At 40.4% G+C, this 20,713-nt stretch overlaps 2 protein-coding genes across 2 annotated transcripts in view; one reads left to right on the top strand and one right to left on the bottom strand.

Annotated features, from left to right (window-relative positions):
• Positions 1-105: 105 nt before the first annotated feature.
• On the bottom strand, positions 106-10,347 carry cstf3 (cleavage stimulation factor, 3' pre-RNA, subunit 3). The gene is made up of 20 exons (XM_079217421.1): positions 10,168-10,347; positions 9,427-9,531; positions 9,159-9,254; positions 5,063-5,095; positions 4,224-4,321; positions 4,068-4,134; positions 3,841-3,875; positions 3,623-3,749; positions 3,438-3,515; positions 3,181-3,343; positions 2,849-2,958; positions 2,630-2,746; positions 2,325-2,543; positions 2,118-2,220; positions 1,825-1,894; positions 1,544-1,739; positions 1,282-1,432; positions 1,043-1,137; positions 854-914; positions 106-613 (listed from the first exon to the last, which is right to left on the bottom strand). The coding sequence occupies exons 1-20, from the start codon at positions 10,192-10,194 to the stop codon at positions 414-416; spliced, it is 2,151 nt and encodes a 716-aa protein (XP_079073547.1). The 5' UTR covers positions 10,195-10,347; the 3' UTR covers positions 106-413.
• A 2,428-nt stretch (positions 10,348-12,775) lies between these two features.
• hipk3b (homeodomain interacting protein kinase 3b) overlaps positions 12,776-20,713 on the top strand; it is a gene marked incomplete at its 3' end in the record, with an annotated part of 37,743 nt that continues 29,805 nt past the window's right edge. The window contains exon 1 of the mRNA XM_079216681.1: positions 12,776-12,870. Within this exon, the coding sequence (XP_079072807.1) occupies positions 12,798-12,870 (73 nt within the window). The 5' untranslated portion in view covers positions 12,776-12,797. The remainder of the gene's footprint in view (positions 12,871-20,713) is intronic.

Genomic DNA, 20,713 nt, shown 5'->3' with positions numbered 1-20,713 from the left:
AGCAAATCTGGTTGAAATCTTTTCCATTTTTATTGAAAGGAATTGTTTACTCCAGTTATCTAAAAAAAAAAAAGAAGAAGAAGCTTGATTCCACTTTGCCATCACTGGAACATCACAAGGCCAAAACAAGCTGTGTGCCAAAGTCAATGGTTGAATTAAAAACTTTGTACAATATAATGGTCAGTCTTTAAAAATAAAAACTGTTCAACAAAAAAAGCCATGAGAACACTCAGGTGTACATACTGTATGTATGTCTCAGTGAGTGTGTGTGCATGTATGCATGTCTTCTGTACAGAGATAAACGGATGTATAATCTGTCAGACGCACTCAGAAATGTGGACATGTACATTTACCTCATATGACCACCTGTTAAGATTACATTCTCGTAGGGTTAAGCGTGTGTTTTGGTTGGTTTATCGGATCCTTTTCTGTTGGCGTGCACGGTAGATGTCGTGTATGGGCGGAGCCACGGCTCCTTTGTCGTCCTCCTCGTCGGAATCTGCGTTAGGCCTCTTGAGTGACTTGGCAACAGCATGGTTCTCCATGGATCCATTGCCTTCCCCTCCTGTATCGGGCTGTCTACCAGTGATCAGCTCGACAGCAGCATCAACAGCTGTAGAGACCAACAAATACATCAGTTACAAATAGGGGGCAGAACAACATTTTGTCACACTGCAACAAATTTTATACCAATATATTTGACAGCGGTCTAGATATTTCAGTCTTGATCCAAGTGTTGGTTTGATCACTGGATGACTGCCTAAATATCTGACTGACAGTTCCATCTCCAGAGTCAAGTTTCTAAAATAGAAATGGTCTGGATTCATCCGAAGTGCTGACAAAAGCAACTTACTCTCAGGAAGTGTGCATCTCCTGAATGTTTCCATGAGCTCATCCACTTGAACAAAGGGTCCCTGCAGCAAGAAACAATCACAAACTTATTGCATTCTTGTAGAACTCCTCCCCCCCCCGCTCCTTTTATTTCATTCATTCCCAGTAAATATGACATTTATAGTTCTAAGCCGCTGCTGCTGTTACTCACAGTGAAGCACGTAGGTGGAGGGAGCAGCTTCATTAGGACAACAGCAGCTGGGGGGACTGGGAAAACTCCACCAGGGACAGGGTGTAAACCTGGAGCTGTTGGGAGGAACACAGGAGGCAACATCAAAGATGGATCCTTTTAGGTATTTAGCCAATTTAGGAGAGAGAGTGGTGCAGATGCATAACAACAACATCATTCTTAAACACAGAGATTGACTAGTTTGGTATTGGTCTACGTACGGGCAAGGTGACGTGGCTGGAAGGGGATCATCTGATTAGTGTCGGGTTTGGGGTACTCAGGTTTACGGTCAGCTTCATCCTTTAGTGAAGGCGTAGAGGGCGTCACCACGGTCTCTGGGAGCATTGCTGCCAGTTTAGCCCGAGACACATCCTACAAACACATGGTGGAAACAGTTGAAATGTCAGTTGAAAGAAAAGCCTGTCACGACTTTTGCAGCAATAGATGGCATGTTGTGACATCTCGAAAAGGTAAAATGCACACCTTGTATCCAAGGGCCTTGAGTTCACTAGAAGAGCAGGGATACAGGTCCATGAACTTATATCTATCTACCAGCAAGGCTGTTTCCTTGCCCTCATACTCGTCCTTGAAGGCAGTGAATCGCCTGCGCTCCACTTTCAGGATACTTGCCAGGTCTCCTATGTTGCTCTCAAAAGCCAAGAACCGAGCCCAGATCTCGCTGAAGGATGAAAGAAAAACTAAAATAAACAAACTGAGCTCATTCATTATTATCATAACACAACTTAGTCAATAATTGACATTACCCTGACTTTTCTGGTGACAAGCTTCCTGAGGTGAGGACACGTTCAAACAGAACCCTGGTGTTGTTATCCTCTGAAAGGGTAGAGGAAGACAGAGAAAAAAAAACAGGTTTACACATTTATCTTCCAATACTTTGACAATAATGATGGCAAAATATTTAATTTAATCAACAGCTGAAAGCAGGACATCACAGTTACCTCATTATCAAATAGTGAATTAGTTAGTTAGTTTTCTGTTAGACTAATGGATTACTAGTAAAGAACATATGTCCTACACTCTATTACACACAACCTACCATTAAGGTGGGAGAGGTAATCAATGTATGCCAGTATGTACTCTGGAATGTCACCGTATTTTTTCAAACCAAGCTCAAAAATCTTGAAGGCCACCGATTTATCCTGCGGGGAAAGATACAAAGATTGTTTACCAGAAAACCAAATATATTTAAGATTCATTTTAGTAGCATGGTATGTATAATAAACATGTGATTATGTGTACTTGCCTTGCTGCAGTAGTACTCCATCAGTGCTGCCGTCACATACACATGGTGACGCGTGCGTAGATCCTCTCGGGCCTTTTTGAAGATGGTACGACCCGACTTGATGCCTTCTGCCCTCCTGGCAAACTTCATGTACTGAATGTAGACCAGTGTGGGGTCAATGTCCTCAATGGTGAGCAGTTTGTTATAGACGCCGTGGACCTTCTCGTACTTCATGCGACTCTGCGAGGAAAGCAAAAGATACATGCGGATAAGTCCCTGTGTTGCTTACTGTGTTGAGTACAATTTGTGCTGCGTAAGCAACTCACTTCTTCATAGTCTGCAAATGAAAAGTACAGCAGCATGTTCTTCTTAAGAAGAGTCCCAATGGCACGTTCATAGATGTTCGCTGCCTCGTCACTAAACAGCTTGGAATTATTCATATCCTGAGTGGAAAAACATAAACAACAAAGAAATATAGGATCGTTTTGAGCTGAAGTTTGACTTTTGGCAGTTTCACATCAAATCCAAAAGGTTTTTTTCCTCACCCCTTTCTCTGCCAGCAGTTTGCTGGACTGCTCCAGGTACTGTGCTGCCTCGTACCATACGTCAGGATGGTGGCCCAGCACCAGCAGGCACTGCTCATAGGCAAACATCACTGCAACACAGAGGGCATCAGTAATCGACTACAATTCATAAGAAACAGGATCAGTCCATTTCAACCATGAGTGAGGAGAAAACCTATGTCCTCTAGTGACTGTATTTCTACAGCTAAAGTTTCAAACATAGTGTATCTCCATTGACTTGCGTTTTGGGGCATATACAGCAACAGTTTACAAATTCAAAGACAACACAAAATATCCTGCCTACAATTAGTCACCTCTTTTTGTGATGAGGGTCTGGTCTTCTGTGCGCAGTGGGTTGCTTTTCTCCCACTGGATATACTTCTTCCACATTTCCACCTGCTGGGCTTCCTGAGGGGAATTCTGGGGCGGTACTGAGGGTGCATTCCTGTCCAACCCCTTCATCACAGTCTCATACTCCTGAATGACACAAAACATGCAACAGTCTGTATTAATTTACAACGACAGTACAAGGATTCAAAAGAAGTCTGTGCATATCGTGACACTGTCTCACCTTTGCTACTCTCCGGGCATTCATGTAGTCTCTACTTCGGTCCTCAATCATCTTTTTGGCCAAGTGCACATTAATTCCCTGTTCATGAAAAAGACAAGTAAGTATAGCACTCCATCACTCCTGCATTAACAGCTCCATATGTGCAAACATTTACAGGTCAATCGAGGCCTGGGTGGGTCACTCACCTCCTCATATTTGCTGTAATCTCTCCAGAGCTGCTCGATGTTGATCATGGGGTTTACGCAGCCTCGCTGGTACACCCTCCGTACTGCAGTGATTCGTTGGTTCTCTGCGTACGAGCCTACAGCCTCACTAACGGAACACACAACAAAAATGTCAACATTTAAGAGTTGGCTAAAAAAAAGTTTACAAAGTCTCAGACTATTACAGGACAACTACTTACACTCCTTTGAGGAAGTTGATGTAGTCTACCCAAATCTGAGGGGAGGAAAGAAAAGCTGTTAGGTAACAGTAGTATAACTAGAACACACACCTATATATATATATATATATATATATATATATATATATATACACACACACACACACACACATATATGTATATACATGTATGTACATACATACATACATACATACATACATATACACAGGCTGCTTAGATCTGTGTACCTGATAGCTCATAATTTCCATGCCAATTTTATCCAGGGCAAAGTCATACGCCTGGGCCATCTTCTCTCTGAGGGTAAAAAGATGAAGTGATGTATGAGCATTTTAGTACAGCAGTACGCCAACATTCTAATCCCACTATGTAGCATGCTCTCTTACTTGTAGCTGGGCAGCTTCCCTTTGGTCTCTCGAACATATGAGAGATAACATTTCCACAGGTCGATGTGCAAGACTTTCATTAGGCATCTCTGAAACAACTACAGGGGCGAAAACACAAGATGAAATAACTAGAATAGACACAAACACACATTTACAGGTACTGTAATGTACTCAACAACCACCCAGCTTCAGTGTTTCATTTATTTGGCTTCATACATCCATTGCTCAAAACTAACAGTTTTTATTTCAACCCATATGCCAGATTTGGGTGGAGGTTTAACTCTGCACAGTTGTGCAGTGCACTTTATTTATTCTGCTTCATTAGACAGGCCTCAGGTGTGCCCTACATTTCAGAGCTTCTGCAAACTCAAAAACACCAGTTTGAAGCTTGTTTGAGGGATGTGTCGTCTTAATGTGACGTTCAAGTGGACTCAACAAATCAGTTTTAGACCAATGCAGAGGTTAATGGTACATTTAAATAACAATCATGGTAATCTATAAAAAGGCGTTCCAACAAAGAGATAGCAATACTTATATACATATTTACCTAATAAGTGTCATGGTAGTTGTAACTACAGTATGTACAAAGTTATATCTATGGTTGCAAGCCAATATGCAGGGAATCATCAAACTTCAAGAAGGCACACTGACATTTTCTCCCATCTGCACTCTGTACTTTCACATGTACGTTTTAGATGCTTTGTAATACAACAATGATTGTAATGTATAATAGTGTGAATGCATTTTTTTATTTACCAGACTAATTAGAAACATCTGACAATTTTTCCAGATCATTTAAATCACACATTAGTCAGCTTCAAAGACTGATGGACACTTACCTTTTCTACCTTGTCATAGTTTTTAGCCTTGATCTGCAAATTAGAGTGTAAATGCAATGTTAATACAAAATGATACTATAACTTTTATGGCTAAAAGGAAACATGCATTCATGCAAATGCAACCAACCAATCACACACACACACACAGGACCTGATCAACAAAGTGAAATTCACACAAGAATGACAAATAACTTCAAAAAGGGGTTTATTTTCTTTGTATAAATCACCACATGGAGCACCTTTGGAGCAAAGCGGTTACAGTGCAGTTTCTATCCCTACACTGTCAAAAAAGCCAAATTTGAAAAGAAATGACAGAAAAGAAAAAAAGAATGTGTTACATAACCAAGAAAACACCAGTACCCACGTTGTAGAAAACTAATCCTGGAACAATTAGAAAATGTACATTTTGAATATCAATTTAAAGAAATACTGAAAAAGTTATATTTGTAAATTAGTATTATATATTTTTAAAAATGTCACGCCTGTGCGTGTTTCTTTGGTGAACACAAGCAAGGAACTGTTGAAGAGTTGAGGCAGCGGTCTCACAGCACCCTCCAGTACAGAAAGGCTGTTGTTTCTGAGATATTAGCACGTTATACATTAATGTGTCTCCAAAGTAGAAAAGCTGAGTTGAACCAGCCTGGAAGTGTCAGAAAAGAGTGGTTACGTGGTAAGTAAATATCCAGAAGGCACTGAGAAAGTACAATGTACTGCTTTTTTCCCAGGTGAAAGCTTAGAAGCATTTGACAGAATCCTTTTAATATATTCACACAATAGTCAGACTGGTAGAGTGACTTGCTGTAACAAAATGAAAACATTCATTTATCTTGTGAGTGTCCTGTAGCCTGTTGGTTGAGACCATCACCTCTAAACTGTCCACTATTGATTACAGGCCCCCAAAAACACTATTTAAAAAAAAAAAAACGTGTCTGTATCCACATCGGAATGTAAAAAAATACAGTACAAAACATCAGAAGTAAAATGCAATATTTAACAATTCAAGATGAAAGTGTTATTTTTTAGAAATTATGCAACTAATGCATGAAGCAAAGCAATATGCTGACGTATTGCAAGCATGTGGCCAACTTAATCTCATTTAACACAGGGGAGAATTTGTTTCCTTCCAAATTTGGTACGTCCTCTAATTAGGACCTCTACAAAAGTATAATTTCTAAGAAAGGTTTTTAAGAAAACAGACAAATGTGAATCTCTAATAGTAATTGAGTCAAAAGATGTGTTTAGAACACAAATCTACTGTTTATTTTTTTAGCCAGGAATTCAGTTATTTCAACTACAAAATATCATGTAATGCCTCAGATGTAATGTGAAAATCTATTACGTTTTCTTGGGATAACCAACGCAGAGCATAACTAAATGCGAGATTAAAACTTTATGTAATAGAATCAGATGGTCTTCCATAATTCATTCAATCTGTTCTATAAACAGTAAAGCTTTAACAACAACTGCACATTTCTAGATGTGTTGCCATGTGCTACCCTGAAAGGGATCAGTCACATAATATGCAGGACTTAGACCGAAATAATGGTATAATATGCAGGGGAGATGGCTACAGATCTCTCTAGATGGTGCTCATGGAGGGAAACATTACTACACACCTAGTGGCTGCTTTGAGGGCGAGTCCTTACTACCCGGTGACACCACAGCCTCATTAAGCACAAACTCTACTGAAGATCACTGACAGACAAAAATAATAATCTACACCATACTTATATGATCCTTTCAGCACAAACCGGCTTAATTTAATATTAGAAAATAAAGTTCACTACATCAAGTCATATAATAAAATATAAACTAAATAATTTGATGACTGATCCAATTATCTTAGGCCAACATCCAGTAAAGGCAAAGTACTGTGCATTTGTTCATTTATATTCTACATTGCAATTCATGAGTGAGACTGTCCACTAACTCCACATTCAAGGGCTACAGAAATTCTACTGCATTTGGCTACATCCTTTAGATCATTTATCCAGTACAATATTGCAAATACAAGCAATAACAATTACACATTTCCTTTCTATGAGAAAATGAATAAGTCTGTAAACTAGTCTGATCACATCACACAGTGCCCATGTTACTGAAAAAAAAGAGTCAACAATGGATGCCTGGTAAGCAACTTTTACTAACTATATAACATCTCAAGAGAACCAGAATCTCACACAAACAAGGATACACTGTGCTCTTTACGGAACATGCTTTGTATTCTATAAAAAGGGCAGAGTAAGAAGAACTTCACAGAAGTGGGTTTTGTGAGGCGTTCCAACATTGGTCAGTAAATGTATAGTTCTAACCTACATGTAGTTCTAATGAGGGGTTAGAGCTGATCCACATACTTACCAAAGAGGGGAATGCATTTAAACTAATTAAATGATCTGCCCTGGTATAAAAATATGACATTGCATCATCTGCGTTTTAAATCTCAAGCCATAAACAAAGAAATTATAAATAACTTAATGCTAATTCAAACGTCCAGTCTCTCATTTCTGCAAAAAGAAACCTTTTGTACCACGGGTTGTATTTTAGGCTGAATTGTGGTTTGGTGTTAAGCGGGGAGAGATGGCGGCTTAATAATACATACATGAAAAGTAGTATAGATTTATTTATTTTATTTAAAATCTGTATACTATAGATGTACTTGCAAGTTAAATTGTTTTGGTACTTTCTGGATTCTTCAGATAATTACCCACCAGCCAACTATTAGTCCAAAGATGTACCTGTATAAGGTTTTTAAAAAAAATATAATTTACATATAGAACATCTTACAAAACATAAATCTGGGTAATATTGGCTGGTTTCACCAAAATCCATGAAATTAATGTTAGGCTGTTTTAATCTATTGGACTCTGATATTCTTAAGATCCACACATCCCGAGTTGCAACTGCTTTGCCTTTTTATGCAGCCCGAAAACTTTGTTCCGAGGGGAAACTTTGCCTGTGGTGTAGAGAGCAACACTGATGCTTTACTGACTCAAGTAGTTAATGCCATCCATAGGCTGGAATTCATTATTAAAAAAGGACTGTTCCTGAGAAGCCTAGTCCATTTGGAAAAGGCAGCAATGTGTGATGAAGACCGCAGGCAAGGGGGATAGAAGGGGTAGCTTCATTCAGGGGAGCAACCCCACAACAACAAACCACAACCACTACAACCTCAACATACAGCAACATTCAACTCACAGCAGAGAGGTAAGCATGATCCAGAACTACACTGGACTTTAAACTAGAAGCTAAATCCTGATTCTTGATAATCCTGTGAAACTTTGTAAACAATGTGTTTAACACCAATTGCAGTAGTCATCTGCAGAGGTAGAGCATCAGAAAATGCACTTCACCAGGTAACAAATGATTATGTGCAAGGGAAAATTAATCATCCTATCAATTGCTTATTGCCTAACCGCAAAGCCTGTTGATTGCATCAAGGCAAATGGGTCACTGGTCGCTGAGTGGGGAGACCTGTCTCAAGAAAGAATGGGCCACACAATCAAAATATTTGTTTATAAAAATTACCCGAAAGAAATGACACAGGAGGCAATAAATTGACACGACAAGTGAATAAAAGGCTAATGCACTCCAATACCATTAAAATAGTTTTAATATTGTTGCAGACCAAACATGCAACAAATGCACTTTACCCCATTTAAATATGACGTTGATAAAGATGTATCGTTTTAATCCTATGAACAATTTGCTGGAAAAGAAATGGTTAGAGCTAATTTCCGCGTTGCTTGAGTTCAAAGGCACAATTCTTACTGAGTCTAGCTAGGGCCTAACAAATCAAAAGTGCTTTGACATGATCCTACATCTTTGTTCATCACATGTGTTTCATGCAATTTCATGAGTCTTTGGCGATCGGTGCTTTCAACCGTCAAAATATCTTTATACATTATCTTGACCTTCAATAATAAACTAAAGCTAGAAGTAGTAAAGTAAAAGTAGTCAGGCCGAGTACCGAATACAAGAATTGTGACTTTAAACTCAATTGAAGGATGAGACATTTTGTTTGTGTGAAAATCACATTGTTGATCATGTTAGAAAAATTCCCAGACATGCACACTAAAGAAAAATAAAAAGTATTAACCTCGGCTTCAATGAATAGTTTCCAGAATCTGCCAGAACTTGGGAACTGCGTGACAAGTCGTTCATATGTCTTCCTTGCTTTATCTATGGGTTGGTTCTAAAGAAGGAGAATGCATTAACATTCCACACTATGAAAATCAGTCATATGGGAGAAAAAGATTAAGTGCTTTGTATTTTAACAATCTATTATCCATTACCACCTCATTCCCTCCCCCCACCCATATTCCCAGTTTGCTTAACCCCAGGAATACAACTCTGTGTCACTAAACCTGTGCTTCTCGAATCAGAATGCTCCATGCGTCAAGGTCATATGGGTTTTCTTCCAACTTCTTCTCTGCCTTCTTCACCTTCTCCGGAATATACTCTGCCGCTGCCTGCAAGACAACACAGAAGGCACAGGAAAGAAGGGTTATGCGCTGAACAGACTTGCAGTGCACGGGCTCGATGAGGGCCAACCTGACGATAAATACGAGATTATCATATAGGAGGGAGGTTAGGTGATGGACAATAAAGCCCTACGTTCTTGGCAACGCTCATGCAGTGTGTGGAATGAACAAAAACCTCGCGGGTAATTTAGAGGGAAATCAAGTTACTAATACAGAAATCCGTCTTGCCCTCCACTAGCTAACGAAGAGTCTTCGTGGCTGGCACTACGGAGAAGCCTCCAGCACAGACCACTAACGTTACCTGGAGGCCACTAGAAGAGAATACCAATGTGAAATGCAGGAGGTGAGGAGTTACCTATCGCGCTACCGTTGGACAATAAGTAGCAACAGGGCTACCATTAGCCAACATGGCGTGCGAGAGGTTAAAGCTTTACGACAAACCATTGCAGCAAGTGTGTAATATTCGCTTGGACTGGCGCATTTGCAAAATATAATGCATATGCACCATATATAAATATATATACGTATATGCTAACGCTATCGAATAACAACAAACAAGCTAAATTATATGCTAGCGTGTCAGTGATGGTTAGCTTCCTCCTCAAGTAACGTTAGCTAAGTTACCTGTTCGGCTGCTCCCTCGGTGGCCATTGCTGGAAGAGTACTCTAGGTTAGAAATGTTACGCCAGTTGGGATAACGCTCAAATAATAACGTGGTGGCAGTCTTAAAAACGACTAAATAATCGGCATAGCTTCGAAGTGTCGATCACATTGCCCTCAAGCAACTAGCGTTAACTGCTCGATTGCTGGCCGTTATCTCAAAATGGCGAGAAACTTGTGTTGCGTTGTGGGCTGACCCAACGGCAGCAACAATAGCACTTCCGGCGCAAAACCTTCAGCAAAATAAAACACCAAGTTCCACGAAATTAACCTGACTAAAACACTTACAGCATGTTGCAATGTAAATGAACATATCCTTTTTATAGGAATTTTAACGATAGGATTGCCTCCTACAAATCAGATGGTGCATCATTTTGATAGCCTCAAATGGGGATTATATATATATATATATATATATATAAAAAAATTAAAGATTGTTTTTATTGGAGGCGGGGGATATAACGGATATTCTATTCTCTATTCTTCTTTGTCTCATACTCATAATCCATTCTAAGAAAGCGAAATCTGTAACATTAACGAAACATAATTGCACTGTGTTTATGCATGTCGAGCACGTGCATTCAGGTGACTCATGAAACTGGAAACCGTGTTTCTAATTTTGGCCGATAGGCGACTTCTTGCAGTGGCCATGAGACAAATACAGACCTTTATGTTTTTATTTTTATGACCATATATTTCCGTGAGGTTTGTGTTATGAACCTCAAACCGCTTTATTTGTAAGACTGTACGCAATTTTGTAATAGTGACTCAAATCGCAAAAGTTCTGTAGTTCAGCAGCAACACAACAAAAGCTCGTGTTGTACTACAAGATGCTCACCAGTGGGGGGCGACAAAGGATCACCCGCGCAACTAGAGCGCGCGCTTGTGTGTATCTGGAAAACGATTTACAACAGACCAGAGCAAAATACTGTCGAGCGGTTCCCTGATCACAACCAAACAAGTGTATTCTGCTCCTAAAACAAGTAAACTAATCATGTGTATAATTACTCATAGAATAGTAGTAGTGTGACATACCAGTACTTTTCTTTTTCTAACACGTGTTATATTCTTTTCTGTGTCTGGGTCCAGGTGGACCTACCATTTGTTGTGAAAAAAATAATAAAACACCCATCAAAATCGAAGGCTTTTAAATAAATTAGGAAAACGTATGTCCTGGCAAGATCGTTGGATGGTGTGTAATTGTTAGTGCAGTTTTGTAGGTCACTGTTAATGGGGTCTGCTTTGACGCAGTCTAGATTTGATGAAGCCATGAGCCCGGGAGGAACAACATGCTTGCGTCCTCCATCAGAAGCTAAAAGGGCATAAAGGGGTCTTTTTCTTGGCTACTTTGCTTCCACTTTTACCCAGCTGTGTTTACTCACGAAGCAACAGGTTAGATAAGAGGTGGTCACACCTGCTTTCCAACTGGTGTTTTGTTGTCTGTTAATGGGATGGGGGCTGGGGAAAACAATTGCATTTTGGTGGATTAGATTACAGCTAGTCTTCTCAGACATTGTGGGTTTATGAGCAGCTTTGTTTCTCAGTTGGGTGCCTCCTGGCTGTCTGAGCAGCAGCTATCCTCCCCCACAAATTTCCTTAAGACCACTCTGCTGTTGACACATTGCTAAAGAAGACAGCAAAAATAAGTATTTTTTGTTTATTATCATTAGGTTATTCCATTGCATTTTCAAAGATGAAATGTGAAGCACATCTAATACTAACCAATGGATTCACACTCCCCATATTGTACGTGGCCTAATATAATGCATTTTTGTGTCAAACTTGTTGTGTACCTTTGAGCAACAAGTTATCAAGTTACCTCAGTTATGTATATGCCTGTAAAATAAAATATGCAGATTCCCATTCAGTCGACTCCCTTACCGCTCATTGTCATTGCCTTATATATACAGTATATATTTCTAGAACTTTGAGGTTTGAGGTTTATTATAGGTTTTAGGTTTATTAAGGAGACTACTATCTTCTAGAGGATGTGATTGTCTTGTCTTGTTTTTCTTGATCAGCCTGCAGGGCTATAAACTAAAAAAAAAGAGAAAAAAAAGAAAACACAGACTTATAACTTTAATGTGTTTTATTCACAAGTCACATGTACCCTCTGACCACGACAATCTACGCCTTTATTTCTGTCATCCTTTTAAACATACACATATATTAATATTTCACAATTGTTTTAGGTGTACACGATGTGTATATCCATATAGGCATACAATCTACATCCTAAATCGTTTTGGATGTATTTGATCGATTACTCTGGTCTGGCCAATGCCGTCAGTTCACAAACATTTGCTTGCAGTTGGTGAGAGAGAAAAAGGACATGTTAGAGGCAGTCGGGGCCACGGACCAGCACGTCAAGACGGGGTAACGGACCTCCTTTCAGAGATGGGCTACTTCGCCCAAAGAGGAAGAAGACGAATTTGAACTGTGTAGCTACAACCTGGACTCGGCGTGGGGATTCTGGACGATCAAATGCAAGAGTTAATTATTGTTTAAAATGTGGGAGATGGTGGCGTTACCGAGAGCGAGCTCTCCCTTCCTGTCGTCTAGGACAAGATGGCAGCAATGCAGGCGAACTGTGCATGGTATGGATTTGTAAGTCCATAACATGTTCAGAGAAGCCCTGGATTATACTTATAGTGACTCTATGTGAAGGTGAGTGGCGGAGAGAAGGCCGACAATGGTGATATTTCTTTATCTTAACCTTTCAAACGATAGTTTGACTGTGACGTAATACAAAGTCATAACTTGGCTGCAAACTTAGCTAGCGAGCCTTTCACTGTAGCTTATACTGTTTCAACCCGTTCGACTTATTGCGTTTGAACGTAGTCGTGAATTAATTGTATTATCATCCGGTAGCGATGACGTTGGTGTCAATTATGAACGTGAGGGCATTCGACACTGTTGTGTTTGTTCTTTCACTGTTGTCACGGTGACCCGTTGGTTCCTATTGAACGTGTTGCCCTAGTTAGGTCTATTGACGCTTGTTTAACTAACATTGACACACCGTATTTTGACTAATTGGACCGAGCGACTACCGCTAACTTATGACTGTCGTATTAACATTAACGTTACTTCATACGCTCGCTATGTGTTAGCTTTCAGTTGACCTATTAAAACATCGCAAGATCATGTTAACGCTCAACCATTATTATAAATAGCTACCTTTTTACATTTTCAGAATAACACATGCTGTTTAAGTGTCTACAATGTATTTAACCTGTCATTAAACTAACGTTAACTTGTAATCATACTGGAAGCGCAATTGTAAAGTAGTAGCGTTATATGTCTTTTTTGCCATAAACGTGAGAATATAACGTGTCGAAAGCTGCGTACTGAACTGAAGGTTAGCTAGCGTTAGTTCCGTTAGTTACATTGTTACCGTGCACTAACTATAACCTGCATTTTTGGATCAACCCAGTCCAAATAGATCAGTTCATTTTCCTCGCCTGCCATTCCACCGTAGCTCGTGTTAATAGGTATAAAAGTAAAGCGAAACACGAGGTGTTATAATATCGGAATTAATGTTCAGGTAATCATTCTAAACAAGGCTGTAATAACCTACTTGATCTTTTACCATAATGCAGGTGCCTGGTAGGGCTGGGCGGAATGGCCAACAATTCATATCACGGTATTTTGTAAGATTCTGGCGGTTTCATGGTATTTTTTTCTTCGAGTAAACACATTTATTTATTGATGCCGAAAAGGAGTGCTGCCATGGTTGTTCACAGCTGGCCAACTCTCTTGCAACTGGCCAGCAGCTGTTTGTACATTGGTACACAGAGGGCGTTAGGAAGCTTAACTTGGAGGGACTTAGGACCCAGGGGAATGTAGCTATGAACGTATCATATACTGTCATACTAATAGTGCATAGCCTTAACAACGGTTCTAAAAAAATTATGCGGCCGAACTTCATGCTGGGTACATCTCGCCCACTATCATGAAACTCCCACAGGAGACTCTTCTGTCTCTTCCTGTGCGAGCTGTCCCAGCATGCAGTTTGGCGGTGTAATTAAAAAAAAAAAACATAACTAAAGTTATATCCCTAACACCAACCGCTGCGCCCTCACAGCTGTGAGCTATGAACATTACGTTTTGCTGCCTGCCGAAGAGCTATGAGTACATGAAAAATTCATACCGTATGGAAATTTGAAACCGGTACACCGCACAGCCCTAGTCCCTGGTTAAAGAGTAGGTATAGGGAAATAGTGGAGCTTTTTATATGAGGGTGTGGGAATAAAAACACAAAAGTACCCAATATCATTTTAGGCCACATTCTTTTCAGAAATAGTCTTTTTGTGGCATGAAACAATTACTTTGAGTTCCTGGTCCACTGAAACTTCTGAAACTGGGGATTCTGTAAACTGGAAATCATTTTTCATCAAATTGTACTGTGACCTACAACTTTCCCCTCTGCATGTCTGGCTTGTATGATATTAATGCTAGTATTTTGTTTCACTGAAACTAAGGAGTATAAAACATATTGTGGATAATTGTTTTTGCTTTCTTCTGTTGTGGAGCCTTTTGGCAAGTTGGGCTTATGCAGCAGACATGGCTGCTTAGTTTGGTCCAAATAGTAGAGGCTAATGTTGCTGCCCTTGTTTGTAGTTTTATGTTATTGTTACCTTATCAAAGATAATTGTTGTTTTACTTGCAATTATTTTGATTGTATGGGACCCTACTCTCATACAAATAGTATCATGTTATACAATACCATTACATATAGGGCTGCAACAACGAATCGACAAAATCGATTATCAAAAGTGTTGGCAACGAATTTCATAATCGATTCGTTGTGTCACGCGATTATTACGCCGGGCAATAAGTCGCGGAGAAGAAAAAAAGAGCGGCGCAGAGCAACTGGCCGGCCAGCGTTTCTGAGACACGAGAAAAGCTGAGGTTGTGATGTTCTCAAAAATAGAAGACCTTTGACAAGTCGAGTCTTGGCCAATCAGCGTCTTCATGTTCCTCAAACTAGCTTTTAATGGAAGCTAGTCAGCTTGCTATCGCGTTAGCTAACGTGTTTGGGTTGTGTATTGTCGTTACAGTTCCGTTATGTTCCGTTACAGTTCAGTCTTGCTTGTAAAAAAACGTAGAGTGATGAAACATGCCGTCACCCCCCGGTCTGGTTCAGTTCACGCTGTCACTCGTTAACGTTAAAGCCTAGTTTATGGTTCTCCGTCAGGTCGACGGCGTACCTACGCCGTAGCTACGCCGTCGACGCAGACCCCTACGTCGTAGCCAGACGCGCACCTCCAAAAAATCCTGCACACCGGCGGATCTGGCTGGAGGTTTTTTTTTTTTTTTTTTACTCAAAGTAGAATGAAGCAAATCACGTAGTTGGGCTTAGCCAACAACGTGACGTCGTGGTCATAAGAGACCCAGAATGAAAGAGTTTAAAGCCTAGTTTATGGTTCTCCGTCACTTCAGCCAACAACGTGACGTCGTGGTCATAAAGCCTAGTTTATGGTTCTCCGTCAGGTCGACGGCGTACCTACGCCGTCGACGCAGACCCCTACGCCGTAGCCTGACGCGCACCTCCAAAAAATCCTAACTACGCGTCGCGTTGACGTGGACCGTAAGCGCTGTGATTGGTCCGCTCAGAACGTAATTTCCGGCAGTTGCTTTTTCCCAGCCTCGACCGGTTTAGTGGTCGTATAGACCACCTCCGCAAACGTCTTCTCTGTCGCCTGCGCTTCAACATTTGCAATATAAGCATTTGCTCTTCAATATTGATGAGCTCCAACTTTAATGCAGCCGCTCCAACTTGGTCGCCATTGTTTACTGTGACCGGAATTCGGCTATAACCCCTGAAGCCACACAGCCACACAGGCACACCCCCCTGGCGGCTATGGTTGGGTTCCGGTACCTACCGGACCGAAAAGCAACGCAGATTTCGGTGCTTCCTTCCGGTGCCTGAGCCGATTTAAATACATTTTTTTTTTACACTACTCTGTAAAGTTGCACGGTATATAGATACTAAAAAGGTAGCGCGGTGCCCGCACGTTAAAAACGATTATTAAAATAGCGCGGATCAGAGCACACTCGCTGCCCTGCTCTCTGTCCGCCTGCATGCAGACAGAGCGGGGCTCGAGGGGGCGGGGCTTCCAGCGCTCACACACACACAGACACACAGTGCGCGCACACAGAGATCGCTGGAGACACGAGCACGAGCTTTTGAACGTCGTCCTTGGCTTGATGGAACAAATCTCTCCAGTTGATATTAATGATGACGTGTAGTCCAGTAAAGCAGCAGTTTTAGGATCTAACAGTGTCTGAGTTCTGTTGCACCAGTCCCATCAGGCCACCTGATGCTTGTGTCTGTTCTTTTTTTAAATATATATATTTTATAGTTTGAAGCTGTAGTTCGTAGTGTGTTTTGTATGTACTTATTTATTTATATCTACAGTACACTTTAAACAGTTAATAATATTGTTCAATTTGAAGAAAAAGAATTGCCTTGGCAATAAAAAAGTATCGGTTCAGGCACCGTTTAGGCACCGGTATCGTTTTAAAAGTATCGGTTTAGCGCCGGTATCGGAAAAAACCCAAACGATACCCATCCCTACTGGCGGCATGGCGGTAATTGCAGGCAACGCGTTCCCTCGACGCAGAACTTCGAATGCTCAACGACGGCGTCACGTCGACGGCGTCACGTCGACGGCGTAGGTACGCCGTCAACGTGACGGAGAACCATAAACTAGGCTTAAGAGACCCAGAATGAAAGAGTTTAAGGAAGAGGACGCTCTATATGGAGCAGTACAGCTTCCCTCTGTTCCAGTATTTCATACATATTGATAAAGCAGGGTATGTAAATGCAGCCTCTGGAGGGATCAATTACAGTAAAAATTTTAAAAAAAAATTCACATTTGGCAGATGTAAAGCATACATGTGTATGTTTTTAGTGTTAGTCCATTTTGTTGTTTTAATTAACAGCTCAGGGATGTTCAAGGAGCAACCTGTTTGTGCACATTCTAAAGATGTTTTGCACTGTCACTTCTGTTTTGGAATAAAGGGTTGGAAATGAACGCTTTTTTGATAAAAACATTTTTTTATCCGATTAATCGAAAAAATAATCAACCGATTAATCGATTATTAAAATAATCGTTAGTTGCAGCCCTAATTACATACCCATTATTACTCTTTCTAAAAAACATTTATGGTAGTGAAACTGTAATAACAAGCGGGTAATACTGTGAACCTTTTAAACAACACCATGAGTACATTGAGGCTGCAGCACTGTTCGTGTGATTCCTCTTTGCTAAGATACTCCTGTCTGCTGCACGCACATCACATCCGTTAGCTTATCATTAGCAAAGCAAGGTTGTGGGTGGTAATGATACCAGTAATGTGAGAAGTAGGTCAGCACAATGTGGCCTGTAAATAAATGTGTAAACAGTGTTTTGCCATACAATAATTATTACTGGGTAATGTTGGTTGTTAACAAGAGTGGAGAGGCAATAAGGCTTTGGAACATGTTGTGATGTAATGCAACACTCATATGCTTTTCTAGGGGAAGCTGGTTATCAGTATTACATTGTGGCCAACATAATGACTGGTTTCCAAGTGATGTCATCTTTAGATGTGCGTACAGATATGAGGCAGTAAACAAAACAGAATAATTGAGAGTTTATGGGGAGAGCACTATGACATGATGTTGTGCATAACTTGTATGAGTCACAAAAGTGATGGGTGGAAAACATCTATTCCAGTACACGGAACATAACTACCTATAATGCATCAAGCAATCTGGTCAGAGCCCAGGATTTTAAGAACATGGTATATGCTTTTGTGTGGAAAATTAGGAAAGGAAAACGGTGTGAAACATGGTGACAGTTGTTAATATATGTTTGATATAGAAGATAGACGGGTGGCTTTGAATGCAAAAGGCATTACTTGGTACACAAGTGTACCATTAGTGAAACTTTATCTAGACATTTTAGACACCTGAAATTAGGTTTTACAATGTACATCTAGAATGTCCTTATATTTTCCTCAAAGAAACCAATAATGACTGGTATCAGGAGTGATGAGGCCTCTGTTTTCTTAGTCTGTGGCCATCTGTGCTTATCTATATTGTCATACGTGTATGAAAAGGTGATGGTTCATGTGCTTTACAAGAAATAAAGAGTGCGCCATGATGAGCGTAATATCAGCTTGTTGAAAATGGATATAAATGGGTACTCTTGTGGTGCTTATTAAGCGTCATTCACTATATCTTTAGTATAATAGTCAACTCAACTGCAATGTAAATTGCCCGTGTCATACAGGGAGAATACTTTGAAAGGACAGTCATACCTTCACAAAGGAAATACCAAGTGGTCACATGTTTTAGAATACAAAGGGCCTTTTTATCTAATGGGCATAGAAGATCATTTTCACGAGACACAGGCACAGCCCCACAGTGTTGAGGTCGTGGCACTATGAGTTAAGGCAGCAACCTCTGCTTCACAATCAAGGGATAGCAACAGCAGGAAGCGAAGACAATCACAAGTAGCCAAATCTATTTTGTTCTTTATATTGTAGTGCATGTAACAAGACCCAACCCTATTCTACAGTATGTAATACAAATTAGTTCAGTTGAAGCATACAGAGATCTACATTTAAAAACATTTAGAACATACAAAAAACATGTTTATTGCAAAGTATTTATTTGAATGCAGCGATACAGTGATGTACGAATATTTATAAATGAAGTCATGTTTTTGTAGATGTAACAACACATTGTACCATAACTAAAACAAACATTGGACAGTAATTCAGTTTGTATGTATATAACACTGTTTGCTGTTTCTCTGCTTATATTAACATAATTGATGACCTTGTGTTACTATATTGAACAAGATTAATGCTGGTTGTCAACTCGAGAACAGACAACCAAAATACCATTGACATGAACTGATAATGAATTAGGTTCATATGTCATCACCAGAATTGGGCTTTTGGACTGTCTGAAATCTAACATAGCCTCCTACATTTAGTGGAAAAATCCCGGTTGCTGACTACTTAAACACAGGCAGAGCAGAGCCTGACATAATGCTTAAGTTAGCCAAAGATATGGCTCTTGTCACCACTGCAAAACAAAGGATTTATGCTTTGCGAAACAAGTAATACGCAAAGCCTTCCCACCACTGTTCTCCATGTTGTGCTACCTGCTCTGACATTACACTGTCATCACCTTTTCATCCTCCCACCCATTACAGTATTATTATTTCTGTCTTAAGAAATCAGTACCATTTGTTCACCGTGGACAGGTGTTTATTTTCTTCTCAGTTTAATTTTGAGAAAACCAGGGCCAAACGTTCAACTTTGTGCAATTACTTAGCAGCTCAAGGTTGCTGGAAATATTCTACAGCTTTGAAGGCAATGCGATGCCACAGGAAGGGCCTCACGGCTGACTAAGGGAGTATCTGGCTTCAGATGGTAATTATAGCAGCAGCTGCCATACGTTGGAAACAACAAAGGCTGTCTACTTCACATCCTTGTGTCATACTTCTCTTGACCATTTAGTGATTGTATTTGCGTGGCCAGGGAAATTAACGTTAAGTTTGGTTTTAAAACTGAGTGGGTAATTCAAATCTGAACATCTTGATTGCTCAGTTGGTGAGCCTGGTATAGGCTTCTTCCGTCTAAGGGTTCTGGCACCAGACAGCATGGTCTCCTTCGGCAGACCAAACAATCTACATTTACATTCCCAAAGCACTGAAATGAAACTGGTTACAGAATATGTATTAAATTTTCTTCTGTCAATAATTTATATTAACAAGCAAATACTTGAAAATGGTGCTTAAGACTTTATATGGTTATAGTCCTGCCGCGTAGCTACATGTTTGATTAACAATCACACGTTGGTAGGGAAAGGTGGTGGCATGGTAATGCGTGGTTAGCACTGTCATGAACCTGCTGGTCATCCCTTCTGTGTGGAGTTCTCAACCTGTCAGCGGGTTTTCTCCATGTCCTCCAGCTTCCCCCTGCAGTCCGAAAACACACAAGTAGATTTGAATGCGAACCTGGATGTTTTTCCGTCTGTATGTGTCGGCCCTGTGGCGATCTGTCCAAGGTTTACCCCGCCTTTGCCCAGTGTCAGCTAGGATTGTCCCAAGGCCCCCTGCGACCTTGATTTGGACAGCGGTTACAGATAATGGATGGATGGTACCATAACTAGTGCAGTGCCTGTTTAAAGAAATATGCCTGTGGTGTCAAATGCTTGGCCTGAGATATTTCTGCGTGCAGTTTCATAATTGCAGAGGTTTGTGAGTGTGCGTGTATGGAGCCCTGTTTGAGAAACATGGCACCCTCCATCGTCTTCATGAACTATCAAATTAAAGTTTAAAACCCCATTCCCTTCTAAATCTGTTAAGATTCAAACACAAACTCAGTCTGTGGAATTTGTCACACAAGCTGACTGGAAGTAAACTACCCAAGTTGTTGTCTAACGCTGCAATTTCATTGAAAAGGTCTGCATGTTCAAAACACTCATGATTCCTAGCAGCATAGT

The sequence above is a fragment of the Taurulus bubalis genome (assembly GCF_910589615.1).
Source record: "Taurulus bubalis genome assembly, chromosome: 4".
In the NCBI taxonomy this organism is placed as follows: Eukaryota; Metazoa; Chordata; class Actinopteri; order Perciformes; family Cottidae; genus Taurulus; species Taurulus bubalis.
Note: the sequence above shows the minus strand (reverse complement) of the source record. Positions and strands in the feature narration are given on the sequence as shown.